This window comes from Oryctolagus cuniculus, chromosome 6, assembly GCF_964237555.1.
Source record: "Oryctolagus cuniculus chromosome 6, mOryCun1.1, whole genome shotgun sequence".
NCBI lineage: Eukaryota > Metazoa > Chordata > Mammalia > Lagomorpha > Leporidae > Oryctolagus > Oryctolagus cuniculus.
The window spans coordinates 44,598,759-44,624,721 of NC_091437.1; the positions used below are offsets into that span (position 1 = coordinate 44,598,759).

The 25,963-nt window shown below is 39.8% G+C and overlaps 1 protein-coding gene across 3 annotated transcripts in view; it reads right to left on the minus strand.

Moving 5' to 3' along the window:
- Positions 1-21,467, minus strand: part of SOX30 (SRY-box transcription factor 30) — a 51,039-nt gene extending 29,572 nt beyond the window's left edge. The window contains exons 1-4 of one of the 3 annotated variants that reach the window (XM_008255331.4): positions 20,070-21,438; positions 18,328-18,567; positions 16,598-16,777; positions 629-1,121 (exon numbers count right to left, since the gene is read on the minus strand). In XM_008255331.4, coding sequence (XP_008253553.3) covers positions 629-1,121; positions 16,598-16,777; positions 18,328-18,567; positions 20,070-21,057 — 1,901 coding nt within the window. In that variant the 5' untranslated portion in view covers positions 21,058-21,438. Of the gene's footprint in view, positions 1-628; positions 1,122-16,597; positions 16,778-18,327; positions 18,568-20,069 lie in introns of all 3 variants that reach the window. The other 2 variants (XM_051843562.2, XM_070076383.1) reach the window with 2 other exon arrangements.
- Positions 21,468-25,963: the final 4,496 nt, after the last annotated feature.

Consider the following 25,963-nt stretch of genomic DNA (forward strand, 5'->3'; position numbering starts at 1 on the left):
AAATTCCTGTATTGGCAATTCACATGGGAAATATTCTGGTTTGTTAAAAAGAACACTAAGAGGAAGCGTAACTTTGAACTAGTTACTTAACCTCTCTTTGACCAAGTGCCCTCTTCTATACCTGTGCTATTCAAAGTGTTCCCCACAAAAAAAGTTGGCATCACTAGGGAGCTTGTTAGAAATGCAGACTGATAGTACAGAATACCCTAAAAAAAGGAATCAGAAGCCGCATTTTTTATCAGGATATCATAGGAATTATATCTAGCTAAACTTTCAGAAATTCAGCTCTATGCAACAACTGGATTTGACTAAATGACACTAAGGTCCTTCATGGCTGTTTCCCATGAAAATTCACATCTGGCAGCACTGAAGCCTGTATTTTCACATGCCAAGAGCTGACTGGAACTGAGTAGCTGCTGTCCCATTAGATGGACTGTACATTCTCTCTACCTCGCCTACTCATTTGACTCTATTTGTTTAAATCAATTTTTTGGCTCCTATTCAACCTCTAAATTAGATTCCAAGCAGAATTAAAGAAGCCCCCTTCTCACTAAAAAAGAGATACCTCCAGAGTTGAAAACTTCATTAGCTGTATTTTTTGGTGAAAGAAAAAAAAATTTTAATTTACCTTGATGGGAAGTAGTGAGGTCCGGGTAGGAAGTAAGGGTGATGAAAAGAGAATCTTGGTGGTGTCCCAAACAGTGTGGCTGGATGGCCGAGGGGTGTGGGTTGGTAGACATGTGGGTGTGGAATGGGAGGAGCCTGGGCTATGGGAGCACTTCTTGGACAACTGGAAATGCTGGAATACTCCTTTGGAGGTTGGATGGTCGAGGGTGCAAATCTGGCATGGGCAGTACTTGGAGTAGTTGGAATCCTACTGGTATTCTCCAGAGAGACAGGAGTGGGTCTCTTCACAGAGCGACTGGCTCCAGAATGCAGCTGATGAGTGTCCGTTTGAGAAGGCCCAGCAAAATGCTGAGGTGGGAGTGCTGGGCGGAGAGGCAGACTTGGAGCCTGGACAGCCACCTGGGCAGCACTGGAGACGCTAGGCTGGAAAAGTGTGATGGGGCTTGGGCGCTGGACGGGAGGTGTGGGCAACTGGCTGGCAGGTGGAGCTTCACCTTTAGAAAAAGAAATAACATAGGTCAAACATTGTTTGAGTCTTTCCATGTTTTTCTTTGCTCAGTAAAATTTAATAACTTACATAAGCAGAGGTCATTATTAGCCACCTTAACTAACAGCACCATCATATCAAATCACTTATAATATTTTGAACAAACTAAAGTTATCTTGTTTTCTTATTTATTTCCCTTTTTTTCTCTTTCCTAGACTCTAAGTTCCATAAGAGACCTTCTGGAATCTGCTCACTGTTATATTCCCAAGGGACAAAATTATAACTGACACATAATAGGCTCTCAACAAATATTTTTTGAATCAATAAATGAGTGAAAGTACTGATAGATAAATTGAAAGAATGAATACACAAAAATACTGGTATGCATGTTTCTAAAAGAAAAGTATGAAACTACTAATAGTAGTTACCTTTAATAGTGGCCATCAAGGACAGAGAACAGGGAATTATGAAAAATTAGACTTTCCTTTTCTATCTCTTGGTACTATTTGAACTTGGGATTTATTTAAATAGTTAAGTTTCATTTTAATATTAATAGGGGTTTCAGAGTAGTGATATAGATCATTTTTCTTTCATTCTGTATTCTTCACTATATTAAACTAAATTATGACACTTAATTTTTTTAGATAAACTTAAAAGAAACAAAACAATTCTTTTACTTTGTTGTATTCAATGTGAAGACAGAAAGAAATTTCCAAGGGAGAGTAGAATGTCATAGGTCAATCATCTGTGACAAATCTGAAAGGAACATTATGTCAACAGGGTATGCACATATGACAGTTTCTTTTTTTTTTTTTTTTTTTTTTTTGACAGGCAGAGTTAGACAGTGAGAGAGAGAGAGAGAGAGAGAGAGAAAGGTCTTCCTTTTTCCATTGGTTCACCCTCCAAATGGCCACCACGGCCAGCGCGCTGCTCTGATCTGAAGGGACAGTTTCTAAAAGTAGGTGGAAGTTATATGTTCTATCCTTTTGTTCCCAAAGACACAATTACAACATGAACTGCTGTATTATCCTAATGATACACTTAGCCTAAATTTAACTAAATTTTCCTGAAGAAACAGATAGAAGTCACAGCACATAAGTCATGATCCAATTTATTCTGATGCAATTAGGTGTCTGTTAATATATAAAGACAATACAGACTCCTTAGAAATGCCTCTGTCCGCCTTTCTCTGAAGGGAGGAAGGAACCTCCACTGTGATATGGTCTTGACTAAACAAGTTCAGAGTCCGTGAACTCAAGGGGCTTCCATAGCCTAGACAGCTCATAGCAAGAGTCTCGGGTGATTGCTGACATCATAAATAAGAGTACCAATTGTTAATCAATAACGGGAGTCACTGGGTACATGCTCCCCAAGTAGGATCTCTGTCCTTAATGTGCTTTACTATGAAACTTAAAAACAACACTACTAGTCGAACAATACCCTATACCTTGTGCGGTTGTGTGAGTGCAGCCTGTTGAAATCCTTGCTTATTATATACTAAGTTGATCTTCAGTATATGAAAGTAATTAATTGAAAATGAAACTCGATGAAGGGCGGGATGGGAGAGGGAGTAGGAGAGGGGAGGGCCACGGGAGGGAGGGAGGTTGGGGTGGGGAGCCACAACAATACACAAGTTGCACTTTGTAAATTCACATTTATTAAATAAAAAAATAACTATATAACAAACAAAAAGAAAAAAGAAAAAAAAGAACTTAATACTTTACCCTTTTAGTGTATTTTATGTTCTACTTAAAACTATTGGTTGAACTCTGTAATTAATACACAATTACTCTTAGGTGTTTAATTAATGCTATAACTAGTACTCAAATAGTATTTTACACTTTGTGTTTCTGTGTGGGTGTAAACTGTGGAAATCTTTACTTAATATATGCTAAATTGATCTTCTGTATATAAAGATAATTGAAAATTAATCTTGATGTGAATGGAAGGGGAGAGGGAGTGGGAGAGGGGAGTGTTGTGGGTGGGAGGGAAGTTATGGAGGGGGAAGCTATTGTAATCCATAAGCTGTACTTTGGAAATTTATGTTCATTAAATAAAATAAAATATAAAGAAAAAAAAAAAGAAATGCCTCTGTCAGCCAAATAATTACTTATTAATAGACACCTGGAATATAAATGGCCTCTCAATTCTCCAGTTAAAATACCCAGAGTGGCTGAATGGATTAAAAAAGACCCATCTGGACTGGTGCTCTGGCGCATTGGGTTAACGCCCTGGCCTGAAGCACCATGTGGCCGTCAGTTCATGTCCCGGCTGTTCCACTTCTGATCTACCTCTCTGCTGTGCCTGGGAAAGCAGCAGAAGATGGCTCAAGTTCTTGGGCCACTGCACCCACGTGGGAGACCTGGAAGAAGCTCCTGGCTCCTGGCTTCAGATCAGCACAGCTCCAGCTGTTGCGGCCAATTGGGGAGTGAACCATCAGATAGAAGACCTCTCTCTCTGTCTCTCTGTCTCTCTGTCTCTCTTCTCTCTGTGTAACTTCAACTTTCAAATAAATAAATAAATCTTTAAAAAAATACCCATCTATTTGCTGCCTAAAAGAAACATTTCTCACCAGCAAAGATATATGTAGACTGAAAGTGAAAGGATGGAAAAAGATATTCCATGGTAACAGAAACCAAAAAAGGGCAGCTGTTGCCATTCTAATATCAGACAAAATAGACCTTACATAAAAACTGCTAAAAGAGATGAAGAAGGGCACTATATAATGATGAAGGGATGAATTCAACAGGAAGATGTGACTATAATAAATGTATATGTACCAAATTACAGGGCACCTAGCTATTTAAAAGAAATGTTAAGGGATCTAAAGGGAGACAAAGACTCTAATACAATAGTAATGGGAGTCTTCAATAACCCACTTTCTTTTTTTAGAAGGTTTTTATTCAATGAATACAAATTTCATATGTACAGCTTTTAGGATTATAGTGGTTCTTCTGCCTCATTCCCATCCTCCCACCCCCACTCCCTTCCACCTCCTACTCCCTCTCTCATTCCATTGTTTATTAAGATTCATTTTCATTGACTTTATATACAGAAGATCAACTATCTATACTAAGTAGAGATTTCAACAGTTTGCACCCACACAGACACACAAAGCATAAAGTACATTTTGAAGACAAGTTTTACCATTAATTCTCATAGTACACCTCATTAAGGACAGAGATCCAGCATGGGGAGTAAGTGCACAATGACTCCTGGTGTCGAATTAAAAATTAGCACTCATTTTTTACGTCAGTGACCATCCAAGGCTTGAGCTTGACATGAGCTTCCAAGGCTATGAAAGCCTTTTGAGTCCACAAACTCTGTCAGTTTTTAGACAGGGCCATATGCAAAGTGGAAGTTCTTTCCTCCCTTCATAGAAAAGTATATCCTTCTTTGATGGTCCCTTTTTTCCACTGTGGTCTCACTCACAGAGATTCTTTATACAGAAGAGTTTTTGCCATTATGTCTTGACTTTCCATGCCTGAAATGTTCTCATGAGCAACCACTTTCATCAACGGACAGATCAACTGGACAGAAAACCAAAAAAGAAACAACAGAGCTAATCTACACTATAGACCAAATGGACCTAATTGATATCTACAAAACTTTTCGACCCACAGTTTCAGGATACACATTCTTATCAGTGCATGGAACTTTCTCTAGGATAGACCATATGCTAAGGCCATAAAGCAAGTCCCAGCAAATTAAAAGAAAAATCCAAATCATACCACAATGGAATGAAGATGGAAGTCGACAACTCAAGAACCTCTACGTCATATGCAAACACATGGAGACTGAACAACACGCCTCTGAATGAATGGTGAGTCATAGAAGAAATCAAAAGAGATATCAAAAAATTTCTGGAAATGACTGAAGATGATAATACATCATATCAAAACATATGGGACCAGTTGACAAAGCAAATTTGTTAGATAAGATAGAGACTTCCAGACCCAGACAGTTAGGGCCTGCACTACGTCCCTCTTAAGCATGAAGCAGCTACAGAAAATGGATGATTCTATGCCCTTCAACATACCTTAGGATTAAGGGAATGGAGTCTCTGAGGTGGGAATGATGTAGGCAGGCATATAGGATAAAACTGATCCGGTTTGTGAGCTGAAAGACCACACCTTCACCATGCCCCTGTGTGACCTCATGCCCCTTCCTGGGCACACCTGTGTGCCCACCGGCAAATCAGATTAATTAACCACTCCCCTCTGGAAGTGGATTAAATGCTGGGGACACAGTGAGCCCAGCCCTTCTCTTTGGCCTTTTGCCATTATGGGCCCATGCTGCCCTCAGCCTCCAGGGTGCATGGCCTTTGGGCCACCTGCCCCATGCTTCCTTGCCTGCATGCTCCTGCATATGGCTGGCTCCTGGTACTTGATATGAATCCAGATTTCTCTCTCTTTTAGATAGGGCCCTCACTCTCCTATGCATTTCTCTCATTGAATAAAAAGCTTAAAAACTAAAAAAAAAAAAAAGTATGGGATACAGCAAAAGCAGTATTAAGAGGGAAACTTATAACAATCGGTGCCAACATAAAGAAATTGGAAAGGTACCAAATAAATGAGCTATCAATGCATCTCAAGGATCTAGAAAAACAACAGCAAGCCAAACCCAAAACTAGTAGGAGAAAAGAAATAATTAAAATTAAAGAAGAAATAAACAAATTTGAAACAAAAAAATACAAAAGATCAGTGAAAATGAAGAGCCGTTTTTTAAAAATAAAATTGATACACCATTGGCCAAACTAACCAAAAAAATAGGGAAACGACCCAAATCAATAAAATCAGAAGTGAAAAAGGAAATGTAACAACAGATTCCACAGGCATAAAAAGAATCATCAGGAATTACAACAAGCTATATGCCAACAAATTGGGAAACCTAGAAGAAATGGATTCCTAGACACATACAATCTACCAAAATTGAGTCATGCAGACATAGAAAACCTAAACAGACCAATAATCAAGATGGAAATTGCATCAATTAATAATTATTAATAATGATTTGATAAATTGAATAAAATAATGACCCTCCCAACAAAGAAAAGCCAAAGACCAGATGGCTTCACTGCAGAATTCTACCAGACATTTAAGAACTAACTCCAATTGTTTTCAAGCTATTCAAAACAATTAAAAGGGGGCCAGCGACATGGCTCATTTGGCTAATCCTCTGCCTGTGGCACTGGCACCCCAGGTTCTATTCCTGGTTGGGGCACCAGGTACTAGTCCCAGTTGCTCCTCTTCCAGTCCAGCTCTCTGCTGTGGCCTGGGAGGGAAGTGGAGGATTGCCCAAGTGTTTGGGTCCCTGCACCCGCATGGGAGACCAGGAGGAAGTAGCTGGCTCCTGGCTTCAGATCGGCACAGCACTGGCTGTTGCAGCCATTTGGGGAGTGAACCAATGGACGGAAGACCTTTATCCTTGTCTCTCTCACACTGTCTATAACTCTCTCTCTCTCTCTCACTGTCTAACTCTGCCTGTCAAAAAATTAAAAAAAAAAAAATTAAAAGGGAGAGAATCCTCCCAAACTCCTTCTATGAAGCCTGCATCACCTTAATTCCTAAACCAGAAAAAGATACAACAGAGAAAGAGAACTATAGACCAATATCCCTGATGAACATAGATGCAAAAATCCTTAAAAAAATTAGCTAATTGAATTCAGCAACACATCAGAAAAATCATTCACCCAGACCAAGTGGGATTTATCCCTGGTATGCACGGATGATTCAACATCTGCAAATTAATAAATGCTATACATCACAATAACAAACTGAAGAACAAAACCCATACAGTTATCTCAATAGATATCTCAAAAGAAAGCATTTGATAAAATACAACATCCTTTCATGACGAAAACCTTAAGCAAACTGGGTATAGAAGGAACATTCCACAACACAATCAAGGTGATTATGACAAAACTCATGGTCAGCATCCTACTGAATGGGGAAAAGACAGAAGCGTTCCCCCAAAGATCTAGAACCAGACAAATATGCCCTCTCTCTTTTTTCCCAAAGAAACTTTTTATTTAAGGAACACAAACTTCATGCATTTTATAAGTACAACTTTAGGAATATAGTGATTCTTCCCACCACACCTGCCCTGCCACCCACACTGCCACCCCTCCTCCTCCTCCCTTTCCCATTTCCAGTCCTATTATCCACTAAGATCCATTTTCGATTAACTTTATACACACAGAAGACTAAATCTATACTAAGTAAAGAGTTCGACAATTTGCACACACACAAAAAAACCCAACCTGTTCTTCAGCAGTCGAAACAAGGCTGTTCAAAATCATTGCATCTTGAAGTTAATTTTACTTTCTTTTTTAAGAAACTTAATTAACATTAACGAAGCACCCAAGAATGACACATCTTTTGCACAAGCACTTAGATATAATTATAATACAACTCTTTGAGCACAGAGGTCCTACATGGGAAGTAGGTGCACAGTGATTTCCTGTTGTTCATTTAACAATTAACATCCTTATGTATGATTTCAGTGATCACCCGAGGCTCCTGACATGAGCTGCCTAGGCTATGGAAGTCATTTGAATCCACAAACTCTGTCAGTATTTAGACAAGCCCTAAGCAAAACAGAAGTTCTCACCTCTCTTCAGAGAAAAGTATCTCCTTTTTTGATAACCATTTCATTGAGTCTTACCTACCAAGGTCCTTCATGTAGGACATTTTTTGCCACAGTATCTTGGCTTTCCATGCCTTAAATGTTCTCATGGGCTTTTCAGCCAGACTAGAATGCCTTAAGGGCTGATTCTGAGGTCAAAGATGTCCATTATTACCACTGCTGTTTAATATAGTCCTAGAAGTTTTAGCCAGAGCCTTTAGGCAAGCAAAAGAAATCAAAAGGATACAAATTGGAAAGAAGGAAGTAAAACCAACCCTATTTGCAGATGACATAATTCTAAATCCAGGGGCTCCAAAAGACTCCACTAAGAGAGTATTGGAACTCTTTAAAGAGTTTTGTAAAGTGGCAAGGTATAAAATCAACACAGAAAAATCAATAGCCATTGTATACACAGACAATGCCATAGATAAGAAAGAACTTCTAAGATCAATCCCACTCACAATAGCTACAAAAATAATTAAATACTCTGAAATAAATTTAACCAAGGATGTCAAAATCTCTATGATGAAAATTACATAACATTAAAGAAAGAAATAGAAGAAGACATAAAAAATGGAAAAATCTTTCATGTTCATGGGTTGGAAGAATCAATATAATCAAAATATCCATACTACTGAAACTTACAAATTCGATGTGATCCTAATCAAAATACCAACTACATTCTTCACAGATCTAGAAACAATGATGCTAAAATTCATTTGGAAACAAAAGAGACCCTGAATACCTAAAGCAATCTTACACAACAAAAACAAAGCCATAGTCATCACAATACCTGATTTCAAGACATACTACAAGGCAGTTATAATCAAAACATCCTGCTACTGGCACAAAAACAGACATATAGACCAATGGAACAGTATAAAAACTCCAGAAATCAATTCACACATCTACAACCAATTTGTCTTCAACAAAGGAGCTAAAATAAATCCCTAGAGCAAGGACAGTCTCTTCAACAAATGGTGTTGGGAAAACTGAATCTCTGCATGCCGAAGTATGAAACTTGTCCCCTACCATATACAAAAATCCACTCAAAATGCATTAAAGACCTAAATATATGACCAATACCATCAAATTATTAGAGAACATTGTGGAAACTCTGCAAGACATTGGCATATGCAAAGATTTCTTGGAAAAGACACCAGAAGCACAGGCAATCAAAGCCAAAATTGACAAATGGAATTACATCAAGCTGAGAAGCTTCTTCACTGCAGAGAACCACTTAGCAAAGCGAAGAGGCAACTGACACAATAGGAGAAAAAAGTCGCAAACTATACAACTGATAAAGGGTTAACATCCAGAATATATAAAGTGATGAAGATATTCAAGAACAACAAAACAAACAATCCAGTTAAGAAATGGACAAAGGACTTGAAAAGGCATTTTTCACTTTTCAAAGGAGGAAATTCAAATAGCCAACAGACACTTGAAAAAATGCTCAGGATCACTAGCCATCAGGGAAATGCAAATCAAACCACAATGAGGTTTTATCTTACTCCAGTTAGAATGGCTCTCATACAGAAATCAACAACAAATGCTGGCAAGGATGTAGGGAAAAAGGTACCCTAATCCACTGTTGGCGGGAATGTAAATTGGTACGGCCACTGTAGAAGACAGTACAGAGACACCTCAGAAATCTGAATATAGACCTACCATATAATCCAGCCATCCTACTCCTGGGAATTTATCCAAACCAAAAGCAGTGCAGCACAAATCACAATAGCTAAGATATGGAATCAACCTAGATGTCCATCAACTATTGACTGGATAAAGAAATTATGGTATATATACTGAGTACCACTCAGTTATAAAAAAAAATACTGTCTTGTGCAACAAAATGGATGCAACTGGGAAGCCATTATACTTAGTGAAATAAGCCAGTCCCCAAAAGACAAACACCATATGTTTTCCCTTTCAGAAGTAACTAAAATGTAATGTATTGGAGTGAAATGGACATTTTGGAATTCAATGAATGCTTATAGCCCTTGTCTCTTCTATAGAGAAACGGGTTTTTTTTTTTTTCTTCATACTATTTGTTGAACTCTTTTACTTAGTATAGAGTTAACTTTATGATCATTAAGAAAACTGAAATTAGATCTTTGTAAAAATTAAGAGCAGGAATGGGAGAGGGAGGAAGAAAGAGTTGGAGTATGGGCAGGAAGGAGGGTAGGGTGGGAAGTATCACTATGTCCTAAATCTTTATATATGAAATACATGAAAATATACAAGCTAAATAAAATTACCAAAAAAAGTCTGTCAGAGCTAGGAAGTAATGTGGCTCTTTTAATTTTATCCTCCTTCTTTCTCTCCAGAGAAGGCAGATAATGTTTCTCTTAAACCGGGAAGCACAGTCTCAAGGGACATATGTGTTTTAAAATGGTCTTTGACTTAGAGAAGCAGAGAAGTAGGGAGTAAATGAGGCTGCCATGATTTTCAGTTGACCATGTTATGAAGACTAGTCCACAGGCTCTACCCAGGCCTCTCCTAATTTATCATGCACAAGGAAATTTCCCTTCTTCTAATTCTTTCTAAACCTTATAAACCTGTTAGTTATAAAATAGCTTAAAGTTCAGTAATTATTTGCATGTCTGTCCCTCCAACCTCCACAATCACCAAACCAAGAGCATGAAAGCTTTAGTCTTGCTCATATCCCCACTATCTAGTATAGAATTTGGTTAATGAAAAATAGTTAAGAAATATATGAATGGATGAAACAACAAAGGGATAGATGAAACCATGGCTGATAGCATACCACCGATCTGGTATAAGGAGAGTTAAACTTTGTTTAAATAACTTTGAAGTCATGACTGCAAACTCTTTCAAAATTTTATTCATTGGATCCTTACTGTACTCAAGACATTTGTTCCCTCCAAAAAATCTGCCTCTGATTTAGATTTCTTTTTCTTATACCCAATTCAAAAAGCTCTTAGTCCTTGATTAGAGAAGTATGCCTTTCCTAGGCAAAGGAAAAATGAATTCTAATAGACATATAGAACCTGTGTTTAAGATTACAGAAGAATTTGAATGTATCAAATTATAGATAAGGCAGAGTAGAAACTAGCCAGTCACTATTTTCTCTTCTTCTAGCACAGAACTAGATTATATTTTCAGCCTCCCTTGAAGTTAGAAGTAGCCATGTCGCTGAGGGTTACCCTAGTAATGAGTAGGAACAATAGGTACCACTTCTGGGAATGATCCATAAAAGATTCTCATGCAGATCCTCCATGCTCTTTCCCCATCTGTGGGTTCATGCACATCAGTACAATAAACCCAGATGTCACATATTAAGACAACAGAGCTACAGTGTAGAATAAGCGTGGGTCCATGAGTCATCTTTTGGGAGAGAGCCATTTACCAACCAGAAACACTCACTGTGGTCTTTACATTGATAAAAAAAAGAAACTTGGTGTATAAACCATTTTATTTTAGTGATTGTTAAAGCAGCTGGTTTTACGTAATCATTTTTTGAAACAAAGAGCAACATTTTAGATGTATAATAGAGTATGAAATTGGGACAGCATGATACAGCGGGTTAAATCAACACTTGCAACACCCAGCATCCCATATCAGAGGGCAGATTTGTCTTGGTTTCCCATCCAATTTTCTGCTAATATGCCTGAGAAGGCAGCGGAAGATTGCCCAAGTATCTAGGTCCCTGCCACCCATGTGGGAGTCCAGGTTGGAGTTCCCGGCTCCTGATTTTGGCCTAGCCCAGTCCTGGCTGTTGTGGTCATTTGGGGAATGAACCAGTGGGTGGAAGATAGATCAATCACTCTCTCTTTCACACATATACCCTTCTCCCTCTCTCTCAGTCACTCTTGCCTTTCAAATAAATATATCTTAAAAATCAAAATAAAAACTAGAAAATTATAGTTTTAAACAATTCCAGCAATATTTCACACCACCCAATCCAAGGAGGAAGAATACATTATATGTGCTCAATGAATATAGGATGCAACCAAGCTTTTGCTGTGTGACTGCAAATGGCTGGCTATATCTTTCATGAGCAGTGGAGTGGGGAATGGCAGAAACTGAGGACAGATCAAATTTTTCTAAAAGAAAAAAGTTTAAGGAGGTAATAAGGAGAATCAGCATGAGACTAGGGTGGGGGCGGAATGAGAAAAGAGAGAAATATACAAAGAGACAGAAACATGAGAATGGAAGAATTGGTAAGACTAGTTAGTCAGGTAACTGTGAAGAAAATGAGACTCTGGGGACTCACAAAGATAATGAGGAGCCCCAAGAGAATCTGCACTGTAGTGATCATGTGACTCCTCTTTCCTGCTCCTTACAAAAACGTAAAATAAAGGGGTACATCATTTTTCAGGGAATTTTTGTGTCAAATTTGAGTTTCTTATAAATATACTTTGTTGGAATGAACCTTAAGGATGAGACAAGAATACCGCCTCTTTTTTGCCTTGTAACAGTATCAAATCAGGCGGTTTTATTTTGTTTAGGTAAGAAAAGGCAGGCAAATGAAAAAAAAATGAAATAGGAGCAAACATTTAAAAAAAAAAAATTTAACGGCCGGCGCCGCGGCTCACTAGGCTAATCCTCCACCTAGCGGCGCCGACACACTGGGTTCTAGTCCCGGTCGGGGCGCCGGATTCTGTCCCGGTTGCCCCTCTTCCAGGCCAGCTCTCTGCTGTGGCCAGGGAGTGCAGTGGAGGATGGCCCAGGTGCTTGGGCCCTGCACCCCATGGGAGACCAGGAAAAGCACCTGGCTCCTGGCTCCTGCCATCGGATCAGCGCGGTGCGCCGGCCGCAGCGCGCCGGCCGCGGCGGCCATTGGAGGGTGAACCAACGACAAAAGGAAGACCTTTCTCTCTGTCTCTCTCTCTCACTGTCCACTCTGCCTGTCAAAAAATAAAATAAAAAAAAAAATTTAAGAGAAAATAAATGAATTCAGAATACTAGAAGATGTGAACTTTGTTAAGATGTAATGAAACCAATTTTGTGCTTGAGAAATTAAATATAGGGAAGAAAATAATCTAACCAGAAAATTCATATATGTACAAAGTGATATTTAAAAACTGGGCTAAAATAAATACAGCTTCTGCAAAAATTTCAAAAGCCTTTAAATGAACATGAATACTAATATAAAATCAGAAGACTGGCATTAATGGCATCAGAGACATTTGATAAATTCCTTAAAGAGAGAGGGAGAGAATTTAATAAATTCTCTAAAGAGAATTCTGGACTATCAAGATATAAGTACTTTTAGAAAATATAAATAGAAGAAGAGTGTAGAAAGTAGAATAAATGTGAGAGATAAGAGTAGAATGAATGCACTGGACACGAAAATAATACCAGACAAGGAAGGTACTATAGATAAAATCAGAAATAGTAAAATGAGTTGTATTTGCATCTGTCCTTTCTACAGCTACTCAAGAACTCTTTAATGGCAGAAATTATATAAACATTTTTATTCTTTGTCACTGGCATAGAATTTGGCTTATAACAGGGACTTAATATACATCAAGTAGTAGAGTGAACAAGTAGGCAGTACTGATACTGAGACATATGGATTTACACAGAAGACATGTGAGATAGAAAAATTTATCGAAACAAGGGAGAAAACACAATTACACTGTCAGATTTCAAATAGATTGAATGAATATATTAATGGGATGAAAATGTGCTGGGAATATCTAGTTAAGCATAAATAATTGCTTATTAGGATAAGTAGGGTTAATATGATTCACAGTAAAATAAGATTAAGAGCCAAATAATGAAGAAAGACTACTAGAAAAATCTATAAATCAACTGTGTAAAATATTATGCAGTAGTAATCACAACATATTTAAATTTAAGATTCTGATTAATAAGATAAAAAAAACACCATGGGATTACTCAACTTTCAGAAAATAGATATTGGTTAGGGAAAAAACTGATATGGATAACAAACAAAAATGTCATAGAAAAATAAAGGTTAAGTTACATGATAATGCTAAAAACACCGAAGGAAAAATGTGGCTCAAATCAGAGACTTTCTATGGCTAATCGGCCAAATCAAATAGAATTTATTGAGTTTGTGCAGGGGTCAGTATTGTGGTGCAGGGAGTTAAGTTGCCACCTGTGATGCTGGCTTCACATATGAGCACAGGTTCCAGTCCTGGCTGCTCCACTTCAAATACAGCTCCCTGCTAACATACATGAGAAAGCAGTGGAAGATGGCCGAAGTACCTGGGTCCCTACCACCCACAACGGAGACTGACAGGGAGTTCCAGGCTCCTGGCTTTGGCCTGGCCTAGCCCTGGACATTGTGGCCATCTGGGGAGTGAACCAGAGGATGGAAAATCTCTTTCTTTCACTTTCTCTTTCTCTCTCTCTTACATAACTCTGCCTTTCAAATAAATAATCTTTAAAAAAAAAAATCAGGCAGCCTAATGGAAAAATATGGAGCCATAGCTCAGAGGCCTCAAAATCAATGCTAACTGGCTCTCTAAATACTTCTGCAGAAAGAAGAGAATCAGTGGAATTAGTCGTTACAGCATAAAAGACAACTGAAAATAGACTCAGCAAACTTCTTCCTAGTAAAAAAGACCTTAAGATTTCTGAACCCTAACTAATTTTCATAGTAGACAGTTTAAGAATACAAGATCAACTACAGTACAATGACAAATTCATAAAATGTCCAAAATGGCAGACTGAATACAAATGGATCTTTGGCATTCACCTAAGAATTGTAGGGAAAAACTCAAAGGCAGAACTGAGAAATTAATTATTAAAGAATATCTGAATGGCCTCTGACACATTTTTTGAAAAGTAAGTGTAACTTCCAGCTACTGGAAGTGGTGACCTTGAAAGCTCTAGCTTGGTAGGTCTATTTCTATACCTCAAAAGTTGGTGAAATCTATACAATATCATACCAATGCACAAAGATTACTGGAAAAAAAGAGAGATAGTATAGATAGTATTCTTATATCCATGATGCTACATTTAAGTGTGACAGAATTATAGAATGTAATTCTGAGCCAAACACAACAATAATCAAATTTAAGACAAGATCATGTTTAGTTCCCCCACACACAATGTCCCTTATATCTGGTGATATCTAATAAAAATAAGAATTTATTTCTTGGATCTCACTTGTTAAACAGAGAGCATTATCTTTTTTAAAAAAAGTTTATTTATTTATTTGAAAGGCAGAGTTACAGAGAGGCAGAGGTAGAGAGAGAGAAATCTTCCATCTGCTGGTTCACTCCCCAAATGGTTGCAGTGGCCAGAGCTGGGCTGATCTGAAGCTAGGAGCCAGGACCTTCTTCTGGGTCTGCACGTGGGTGCAGGGACCCAAGCACTTGGGACATCCTCCACTGCTTTCCGAGGCCATAGGAGAGAGCTGGCGCCGTGGCTCACTTGGTTAGTCCTCTGCCTGCGGTGCCGGCATCCCATATGGGCGCTGAATTCTAGTCCCAGTTGCTCTTCTTCCAGTCTAGCTCTCTGCTGTGGCCCGGTAGTGCAGTGGAGGATGGCCCAGGTGCTTGAGTCCCTGTACCCGCATGGGAGACCGGGAGGGAGTTCCTGGCTCCTGGCTTTGGATGGGCGCAGCGTTGGCCGTGGCGGCCATTTGGGGAGTGAACCAGAGGAGGGAAGACATTTCTCTCTGTCTCTTTCTCACACTGTCTATAACTCTGTCAAACAAATAAAAAATAAATAAATAAATCTATCTTAACTATAAAAAAAGAATACTACCAATATTAGAAGAAAATCTTTGTTTTAGCTATCTTACATCTCAGAATGGCATAAAATTAAAATATTATATAAAATATCAATTGTTTCAACTAAGTACACTGATAAATCTATTCCTGGGGGGAAAAAAAAAACTCATAGTATTTAATAGTGGATTGAAGTACATGTAAGTTAGGTCTTGAGCAACAAAAAGGACAGAGAGAGAAACATATATTATGAAAACAGAATCACATATAATACACTAGAAAAACAAGATAAAGTGGACAAAGACATTATCAAGCCTACACTAAATATGGGATTAAAGGAGATACTATGAAGCAGTGACATGTGAGAATGCCTGACTGTGCTGGCAAAAAACAGAGCTATTGGATCAGCTTTCTTAGCTCAGACATCTTGAATGTAACTTTGTTGCTATGGATTTCTAAAATGATACTTTTAAAAAACAGTGCAAATACATAAGATTCTAATAAGTCAATTTCCAAGATACCTAAATCTCTGTTTATAGGAGTAGTTTTGTTACCAGAAGAATCTGAGGAGATAGAAGCTGAAAGAGCAGATTTAGGTAGTTTTGTCTTAAGGAGCTTTAAGACACGTAAGTAATAGCAAATAGTGAATGTACAAAACACTCCCTCAAAGATGGTTAAAACAAGTTCTGGAAGAACAAACTAACAATGGATAGTCCCATGACAAGTCATTAAGAATAATAGGTTCTCAATTTTGGATTCTTAAAATTGACAAGAATTGTAAAATATTGATAATAGATGAGAATTTAGGGAGAGACAATATAATAAAGCAAACAGGTATTTGGCAGAAAATAGACTACTCCCATTGCTTTCTAGAGCAATGAGAAAATTATCCTAACATAGCAGTATCACTACTAAGTTCTAAGAGAGAAGCCTCACACCCCATTAGTAGGGCATTTTTTTATGCAGATAGTAAAAAGACCCTCCTGTTTCCTACTGAATTACCCCATAGATTAGGCAGATAATGAGATTTTTCCTTACTATTAATGTTCTCAATTTCTTCCTTTTGATTTGTAATACTGCTTTATAAATTATTAATTTTAACAGAAAAGAATTTCAACTTAAAGAGGTAAATTTTTATGTACTTTTTAAAAAATAGTAATTGACAATAAAGCCAACTCACCAACTGGATGAGTGATGGGGTTCTGTAGGCTGGGTATTACCACAGAGTAGGTAGGTGAGCGATAAGGATAAATTGTTGTAGGATTTGTAGAGATGATATTCTGTGTGGTACCAGAAAACACATTGGAAACACTTAGAGGGAAGCGTTTTCGCTTCCCTGGACGAGGTTGATAAACCCAACCTATAGAAGAAAATAAACTATTTTGAATATGAATATATAAATGGTTTAGCTTTGAGATGCTTCTCATATTAAAATGCAAAGCACTTCAAAGTTGTTTTTTTTTTTTTTTAATTATAAATTTAGGGGCTGGTGCTGTGGCATAGCAGGTGAAGCTGCCACCTGCAGTGCCTGCATCCTATATGGGCACTCAGGCTGCTCCACTTCCAATCCCACTCTCTGCTGTGGCCAGGTTAGGCAGTAGAGGATGCCCCAAGTCTTTGGGTCCCTGCACCCATGTGGGAGACCCAGAAGAAGCTCCTGGCTCCTGGCTTCAAATCAGCCTAGCTCCAGTTGTTGTGGCCATCTGGGGAGTGAGCCAGTGGATGGATGACCTTTCTCTCTCTCTCTGACTCTCTGTAACTCTGCCTTTCAAATAAATAAATAAATCTTCAAAAAAATTATGATCTAAAGTATCTTTTCAAGTTCTACGGTACTACGTATGTGAATGACTCCTCTACTGTGCGTTTTATTACACATATCCATACAGTTCCTAATAGCCAATGTTGTAAACCATAATTGAAGAGTGAAGTCAAATGCCTTATAACCAATTACATAAATTGTATCTATATTGGAATCGTGTAATAAAGCTATTGAGAATAAATCCAAAGTCTGTCCTCTACCTATAAAACAATGTCCCAGTTTCACATGATTCATCTCTTCCTGTATCCTCACTTTATACAATTGTCTGTTTCTCACAATGACATAGTCACTGATGAGCAATCCCTATTCTTATACCCAGTTCAGGAAGAGTCACCCTCTTAGGCTTGGCAATGTCCAAGTAAACTCCATTTCCTCCTACAGTCAGAAGAACGGAGTTAATGGCAGTTGTAGCCACTGTATAAGCAGAAGTACCACTGGTTCCCCACTGTTGCTGCCTCTGATTTTCCCTCCAAGAATCTCTCTGCTCATATTTTAGAAAAAAATAATTCTTCACCCACCATGATAGCCATGTGGGCCAGACACTGTGCATTTTCTGAAGCTTAATGTCAATGTTTCATTGCTGGGGAGAAATCAGACTTGTTTCAAACCATATCATGATGGAAGTAAAGAATGTCTGGTAAAATGGAACATGGTGTAATCCCTGCATTCTCATTATCTTGGATCATGCAAATAGACTTTTTTTGTTTCTATGATTTTAAGTATATTGGCAAAAATACCTATATATCTGCAAATATATCAGCAAAATTATAGCCTAGGACCCTGTTTATCTTCATTAAACTTAGGTCTATTATCTCTATATGTATTTAACCAAAATCATAATAAAACTATTTGTCCCCTGGTTTCCATTAGTTGGTAAATATGAGACCAGGTATCCTCCAACTTGGAAACTTACAGACACTTATGCTCAATATCATTTCAAGTATTAATATAATGTTAACCATTATTTTCTTTATAATACATAGATTAGAAAAAAATTACATTTCTTTCAGTCTCAACCTAATCTAATCTTTATCTAAATAAATTAATTTGAAAGAAATTAGAAAGATGTTTTGTTCATTTCAATTGATTACCAGGAAATTCCTCTCTGTGCTTTTCTTTAATCTTTTGTGCTTCATCATAATAGGGTTTCTTTTGTTCTTCACTAAGTTTGTTCCACTCTAACCCGAGCTGGACACTGATTTCTGCATTGTTGGCTGCTGGGTTAGCTTTGGCTAGTGCTGGCCGGTGGATCCTTGCCCAAACCATAAATGCATTCATAGGTCGCTTCACATGACCATTTCTGTCCTTACTGAAGGGAGTATCTGGTATTCCTACACGACAAAAATTAAGAGACTAAATTAATGTGCCACGTACAGACATACATACACAAACAATTTTAAAGTGAAGTGCACCTCCATCTATCCTTCTTAATTTTTTTAATATCTGAAGAAAACATGTACCTCAATAGAGCCAAAGAACTGCCAATAATCCCAAGTACCTTATAACCTCTGAACTTAGCATTCTAAACTGTAGCTTAGAATTACTCTCCTTTTTCTCAAAGAGGATATTATTGAAGATATTGTGGAAATAACATTAAAGCAATAGATTCCTGACATTATTTCTTTGAGCTTTGCCAACACTTCTAACAGCAAATAACATCTGAAATTTTTCCCCATGAAAAACAGTCCATCAAGCGACAGAAACTATGATTTATTCATAGCCATTCCTACCACTACATATGTGCTTCATAAATATTTAGAGGAACTTATTTACATGCTATTGTGTCCTTCCAAGCAAAAATATTTATAATACTACTGTATAAGTTGTATTTTATTGTGAAGGTGAAGTTCCTGCCAAAGTGACTCATCAACACTAGTCCCATGTCCAGGGAGAAAAACAAGAGAAAAGTAATAAAAGTGACTTTTTCAGAGTCACAGAGCCATTTGAAATTATATTAAAGATAAATTCACCGATCTTTTGTAGCTCCTACAAGAACTGACTATAAACTTACTTTAGAGATAAGTGACGTAAAAAATAAGCAAAAAATGCAAAGAATGAAATATGTAAAATCCTCAGTTGTTTGTTCGTTTAGAAAATGAAAACAAAGGCTTAAAACTACAAAGGTAAAAACAAGGGGGGAGGGGTAGAAAAAATAAACAAAAATAAATATAACAGTTAATAAAAATATGAACTGAGGATTAGCATGACCTTCCAAGATACACACTGGTGCAGTTCTGTCTGAACTAAATCTTAAAATAAGATTTTGGAAATGCTGGTAGAAATAAGACACCTATTTTTGGTTGCTACTGTTCTAACTATAGTCATTTCTTCAAAAAACAAATTTTCTAGCTTACAGTATTTTCATTTTAAGTCCTTAGCTTTTAGAAAACTAAATTCTAAAGCTTTACATTTAATAACATATTCTCTCCTGAAAAAATTAATGTTCGTTTTTAAAAATAACCTCTATCATCAATGTAAACTTGTTTAAACGTTTTCATTTAAACACCACTGTTTCTAAGATACAAGTTAAGCATGGCACTATTATGATATTGTTGATGATGGTTTGCAGCACAGAAACTGAAGGCTTTCTGTGGTCTCACGAGACTATTTCTAAATCTCACCACTGACCGGGAATGTCTGGGAATACTGAAGGTGTTCGTTATTTTACTGTATACATACATGTCAATCAGAAGTGATACCTGTGCAGACTTGGCCCTGAAAAGAATCAGTTCCATGTTTACTTTTTTAGTTTAGGCTTCTGAACTGCTCACAAGGCAGCTATTGGGGCAACAGAGACGAAGTTTTGAAAACCAGAATCCCCTGCCGTCTATACCTGCGTCTGAGGGAAGCACGGTGAGCGGGACATCTTTGGTTTCAATTTTTACAGAAGGCTCCAGTAAGGACTGCATTTTAATAGGCACTGGTGTCAGGGGGACCTTGGTCAACCGTATCAGATCTGAAGCTGGAGGTCCCTGAAACTGGATCCGCGCCCCAGGAGGGACGGTGTGGAGAGTCAAGGGGATCCTGAGGTCTTGCTGGTGCGGCCCAAAGGCGCTGGACGTCTGGGTCAGGATCATTTCCTTGCTGTCATGGCCCAGGCCATTGGACGTGCCTTCCGGGCCGAGACTGCAGTCCTCGTGGAATCTCTCCGGCTCCTCCGTTTTGATGACTCCTTCTCCCAAGGCCGGCAGGCTTTTGCTTTCCCCGCCTTTCACCGCATCCCTCATGACCTCCTCCGGCTCCATCTTGCCCTTCTCATTCCCTCGGCTGCTGTCGGGGGCCGGCCCAGGGCCCTCCCCTTTGGCCGTCCTGCAGGCTCTAGGACCTGCCTCGACGGCCCTCCGAGGTGCCACCGACGGGTCCAAGCTGGGCCCCGGCTCTGGCTTCTCGGCCTTGACCTGCAGCACCCGGGGCTGCATCGGGTGCAACTCGGGCCTGCAGGGACCGCCCTCGGGGGTGGGCGGCGGCGGCAGCAGCAATAGCTCAGGCCTCAGCTGCAGCAGCCGCGCCTGCCCCGGGGAGGCAATGGCGCCCTCGTCCGGGGACTGAGGCAGCAGCAACACCTGCTCCTGCTTCACTTGTAGTAGCCGCCGTGCCGCGGGCGGTACGCCCGACGCCGGGGCGTCCCCGCACGACGAGGCCATGGTCGCAATGGCGGCCGCGCACGGGATAGGCGGCGACGGAGGGGGCTCGGCGGCCGCTGCTCGAAAGGAGGCGCCCTCGACCGACAGCGAGGGCGGAGCCAGGCGCAACGGGCGCGGCGGTGTCGCCCTCGGCAGTTGGCGCGTCTGAGGCGGCGGCTCCGGCCTGGCCCTCTCCATGGGGGGGGAGGGGGGCCCGGGTCTAGTCCCAGCCCAGATTGTGAGCTCAGCCGTTTGTTGGCGTCCCGCCCCCTCCCCCTTTCAGTTAAGACTCTTCCAAGACCTTTGCTACCCAGAACCCTACGCGGTTCAAAAATGCAGCCCTCGGCTCAGACTCGCCCAATCCCCATCGTCCTGGTGCCCCCAGCCCACCAATCACAGGCGCGTTCTTCGGCCCTCCCGCCTTCCGCTCTCGCCGCGTGCCGAGTCCTCGAATCACCCGTGACCATCGGGCCAGCGGCACTTGTTGCCTATTTTCCCCCTGACTCTCCCTCTCTTCCTGAGTTCTCTTCCGGGCGTTGTCCTAGTTACCCCTCCCCCGCCCGGAGCGCCCGACAATGGCGTTGCCCAGGAAACAGTGCGGTTCCAGCCAGGACGTCCAGGGGTGAAATCAGGAGCCTCTTAAACTGAGCTGGGGGAAATGGGCCTTGTGCCTGCGCTTTGTGAGGCCATCGGCCCTGAGAGCTGCCCGTGCCTTTGGATCTTTATCGCGGGAGAACGGAGGAGATTGTGTGGCTTATCGATAATCCTGTTAGTGGATGCGACTTTGTGAGACAGCTCATCACCGGGGCCTGTGGACCCTACTTCCAAAATACATCCCAAATCCATCCACTTTGAGTCTCCACCACCTTTACCATGTTCCAAGCCTCGGTTATCGGTCTCGTGGATGCAGCCACACCCCTGTAAATAGTCTGTGCGTTTCATCTTGTCCCACTACAGCTGCCAGCGATGAAATACGAATCTAGTTCTGTCACACCTGTTTCCCTTTCCATGACTCCCCACTGACCAGTTGATAAAGGTCCAAAATCCTTGACAAAACTTGTAAATACCCAAAGGCTTGCGGGATTCAGCCACATTACCCCTGCCCTCAGCAGTTCTCTTGCTACTGTAAGGACCTCTGAACATACCCAGAGTGCTCTTCCTCCCTTTCTGTCTCATTAACTCCTCCGCTCATCTTTCAAATGGCAGCTCATCCAGTACTTACTGAGAGAAGCCTTCTCTGACTTAGGTCACATCTCCTTTTTTTGTGCTCATCCATCACTTGGCTTACCACAATCTATCATAGATTGGTGTACTACTCTGCCTCTGCCACCTGACTGTAAATTCCTTATGGGCAGAATTGTTTGTGTTTTGTGCATTGTTGAACCACCAAGGCTAACCACGGAGCCTGACATAGAGAAAGCATCCAGTAAATCATGTTGAAAGACTAAATAAGGACTGCCATAGTGTACTGGGAACTACTGTGAGCTCTCTCCATGTGTATTTTTGTCAACAATCACTAAGAAAGAAAAAAAAAATCTGAATTAACGTTTGGCTTTCCAAATGGCATCCTGACTAAAAGCAATAGGTAAACCTTGAAGTAAATGATATTTTGCAAGTAATGTATCTCTCAAAGACCAACCCCAATTCTGTTGCTAATTATCTGTTGTCAAATGTGGTAAACAAAAGATCTTATCCATAAAATAAAGGAGAAAGACATTTGATCATCTCGACAGATGTAGAAAAGGCATCTGATAAAATCAAACAGCTATGATGAAGCTCTCAATAAAGTAAGAATAGGATTCATTAACTTCCTTAACTTGGTAAAAGGCAGCTACAGAAACCTACAACTATCAATGTGATTAAAAATGAACAACTGAATGCTGTCTCCTTAACACTGGATACAAGGCAAGGATTTCCACACTCACTGCTTTTATTCAAGATTGGAGAAGAGGTTCCATCTGGCACAATAAGGCGTGAAAATAAGAATACAAAAGTCAATATAGGAACAATTAGAAATGAAATTAAAATAATTTCACAATATTATCAAAAAGAATAAAGTAGGAGTTAGTGTTGTGGCATAGTAGGTAAAGCTGCAGGAAGCAATGCTGACATCCCAGATAGGGTTCGTGTCCCAGCTGCTCCACTTCCAAGCCAGCTCCCTGCTAATAACCTGAAAAGAGCAGCAGAAGATGGCCTGAGTGATTGTGCTCCCGCCATCCATTTGGGAGACCCAGAAGAAGCTCCTGGCTCCTGGCTTTGGCTGTTGTGTTCATCTGGGTAGTGACCTGGTAGAGGGAAGACACCTCTCTCTCTCTCTCTCTCTCTCTCTCTGTAGCTATTTCAACTAAATATATAAACCTTTAAGAAAAAGAATAAAATGTTCAAAAATAAATTAACCCAAATGCAGAACTGTATACTGAAAATTACAAAATATTGCTCCCCAACAATCAAAGACCTAAATAAGTGGAGATATGTCCAATGTTTGCAAATTGGAAGATTCAGTATTTTTAAGTCGTCAGTTTTCCCAAAATTGATTTATAAATTCAATACAGCTCCTATCTAAAACCCAGCAGGTGTTTTCTTAATCAATAAGATAGTCAAGAATTCATATTTAAAATCAAAACAATAATAGCCAATAAAAACAACAAAGTTTGAGGGCTTACATGACCCAATTTCAGTCATTATTTCTCCTAATATTTTTCTACTTTTGTCTTTTTCTTCTCTGGTATTCCCATGAACATGTGTTGTAATACCCGCCATTATTCACCAAATACCAAATGTTCATTTTTTCTTTAATCTTTTTTAACTCCATTCTTCGAATTCTAGTGATCTATCTTCAAAATTGCTTATTCTTCCACTGTCTTGATTTTTCTGTTGAGCTTATTTAGTGAAATTTTCATTTCAATTGTACTTTTCAGCTCTAGAATTTTGATTTTTAATGTTTCTGTTTATTAAGATTTACTATTTATTTTTATTGTCATATTTAATTCTTTGAACAAATTTGTTATAGTTTCTGCTATACACTGAATATAATTTGGCCTCAGGTATTTTGTTGTAGTAGTGAAAAGCTGACTAATACAGTTTCCTTAAAATTTTGTCTTTTTTAAAGATTTATTTATTTATTTGAAAGTCAAAGTTACAGAGAGAGAAAGAGAAATCTTCCACTCCCTGGTTCACTCCCTAAATGGCCACAATGGCTGAGGCTTGGCCAAGCTGAAGCCAGGAGCCTGGAACTCTTTCTGGGTTTCTCACATGGATTCAAGAGCCAAGCACTAGGGCCATCTTTCACTGCTTTCCCAGGTGCTTTAGCAGGAACCTGCGTCAGAAGTGGAGCAGCAGGGACTCGAACTGGCATCCACATGGGATGCTAGCATCACAGGTGACAGCTTTACCTGCTATGCCACAGCTCTAGCCCCAAGTTTGTCTTCTAAATCCAACATCTTGGGTACAACTCAGAGTACATTTTTATTCATAGAAAACTATCCTTTGGTTGTATATTGAATCTGATGAATTTTTTTGCTGTCTTTTATCATCTGTCATTGAAGGGTATCAATAAAAATTGTCAATTAAATCAGATATGAATTCCAGTAGTTGGTTCCTTGATGATTTGTGTATGGTACAGCAGGATCTTAATTTAATGATAGAAATGTACCTTAAATGAGCATTTTCATCTGATTTCTTAGTAGCTTGAGCAGTGTCTTCAAAATTTCATGCCTAGAACCTCAACATGTGGACTTATTTTGGAAAAGAGTCTTGGGGCCAGCGCCATGGCTCACTTGGTTAATCCTCTGCCTGCAGCGCCAGCATCCCATGTGGGCGCCGGGTTCTAGTCCTGGGTGCTCCTCTTCCAGTCCAGCTCTCTGCTGTGACCCCGGAGGGCAGTGGAGGATGGCCCAGGTGCTTGGGTCCCTGCACCTGCATGGGAGACCAGTGGAGAGGCGCCTGGCTCCTGGCTTCAGATTGGTGCAGCGCGCCAGCCTTGGCGGCCATTTGGGGAGTGAACCAGTGGAGAGAAGACCTTTCTCTCTGTCTCTCTCTCTCACTGTCTATAACTCTACCTGTCAAATTAAAAAAAAAAAAAAAAGAAAGAAAGACAGACAGACAAAAAGAAAAGAGTCTTTGGATAGATGAGATCCTACTGGATTTGCATGGACACTAAATCCAATGATTGGTTTCCTTTGAAGAAAGAGGACAGGAAACAGAGAACAAAATGTAGAGATGGACTTGGGGATTGGAATGATGCACCTACAAGCCAAGGCACATCATGTATTGCTAGGAACCACCAGAAGATCAGGAGAGAGGCATTGAATAGATTTCCCTCCAGAGCCTTCAGAAGGAACTAATCTGCCTACCCTTTGATTTCAAAATGCTGGTCTCTAGAATTGTGGGAGAAAACATGTCTGTTATTTTAAGTCACATGATTTGTAATACTTTGTTACAGAAGCCCTAGGAAATTGGTTCCTTTTCTTGTCTTGTCGTAACAGAAACTGAGATGCAGAGTCCTGGGACTGGTTCTTTTTATGACTTTTATAGCCTCATTGACAAATGGCCTAAAGGACACTTTTCATTCACTGATTGATGCAATAAATATTGAATAAATAGTTACTGAACCCCTAGAATGCACCAAGTATTGGACTCTAGGAGTATAACAAGTACTAACAAATGTAAGGCATGCTCTATCCCCTGAGACATAAGGAGCAGACCGCTGGAGGATTCTGGTTAAAAACAAATTTTCCCCGATGAAAGAGAAGGCATATATAAAGAGTTCTTTTCTGTGCATATCCTTCCTTTCTGCTTTAAATGCTGTAATGTGAGGACATGTTTCTGGTATCATAGCAGAGAGGCCTCTCTTAAACATAATGGAAAGTGAAACAGAGGAACTAGCATTGTACCATAGCAGGTAAAGCTGCCATATGTGATGCCCGCATCCCCTGTGGGCGCTGGTGAGACCTGGCTGCCCCAATTCAGGACCAGCTCCCTGCTAATGTGCCTGGGAAAGCATCAGAAAATGGCCCAAGGGCTTGGACCCCTGCACCCATGTGGGAGATTCAAATGAAGCTCCAAGCTCCTGGTTTCAGCCTGGCCCAACCCTGGCCATTTTAGC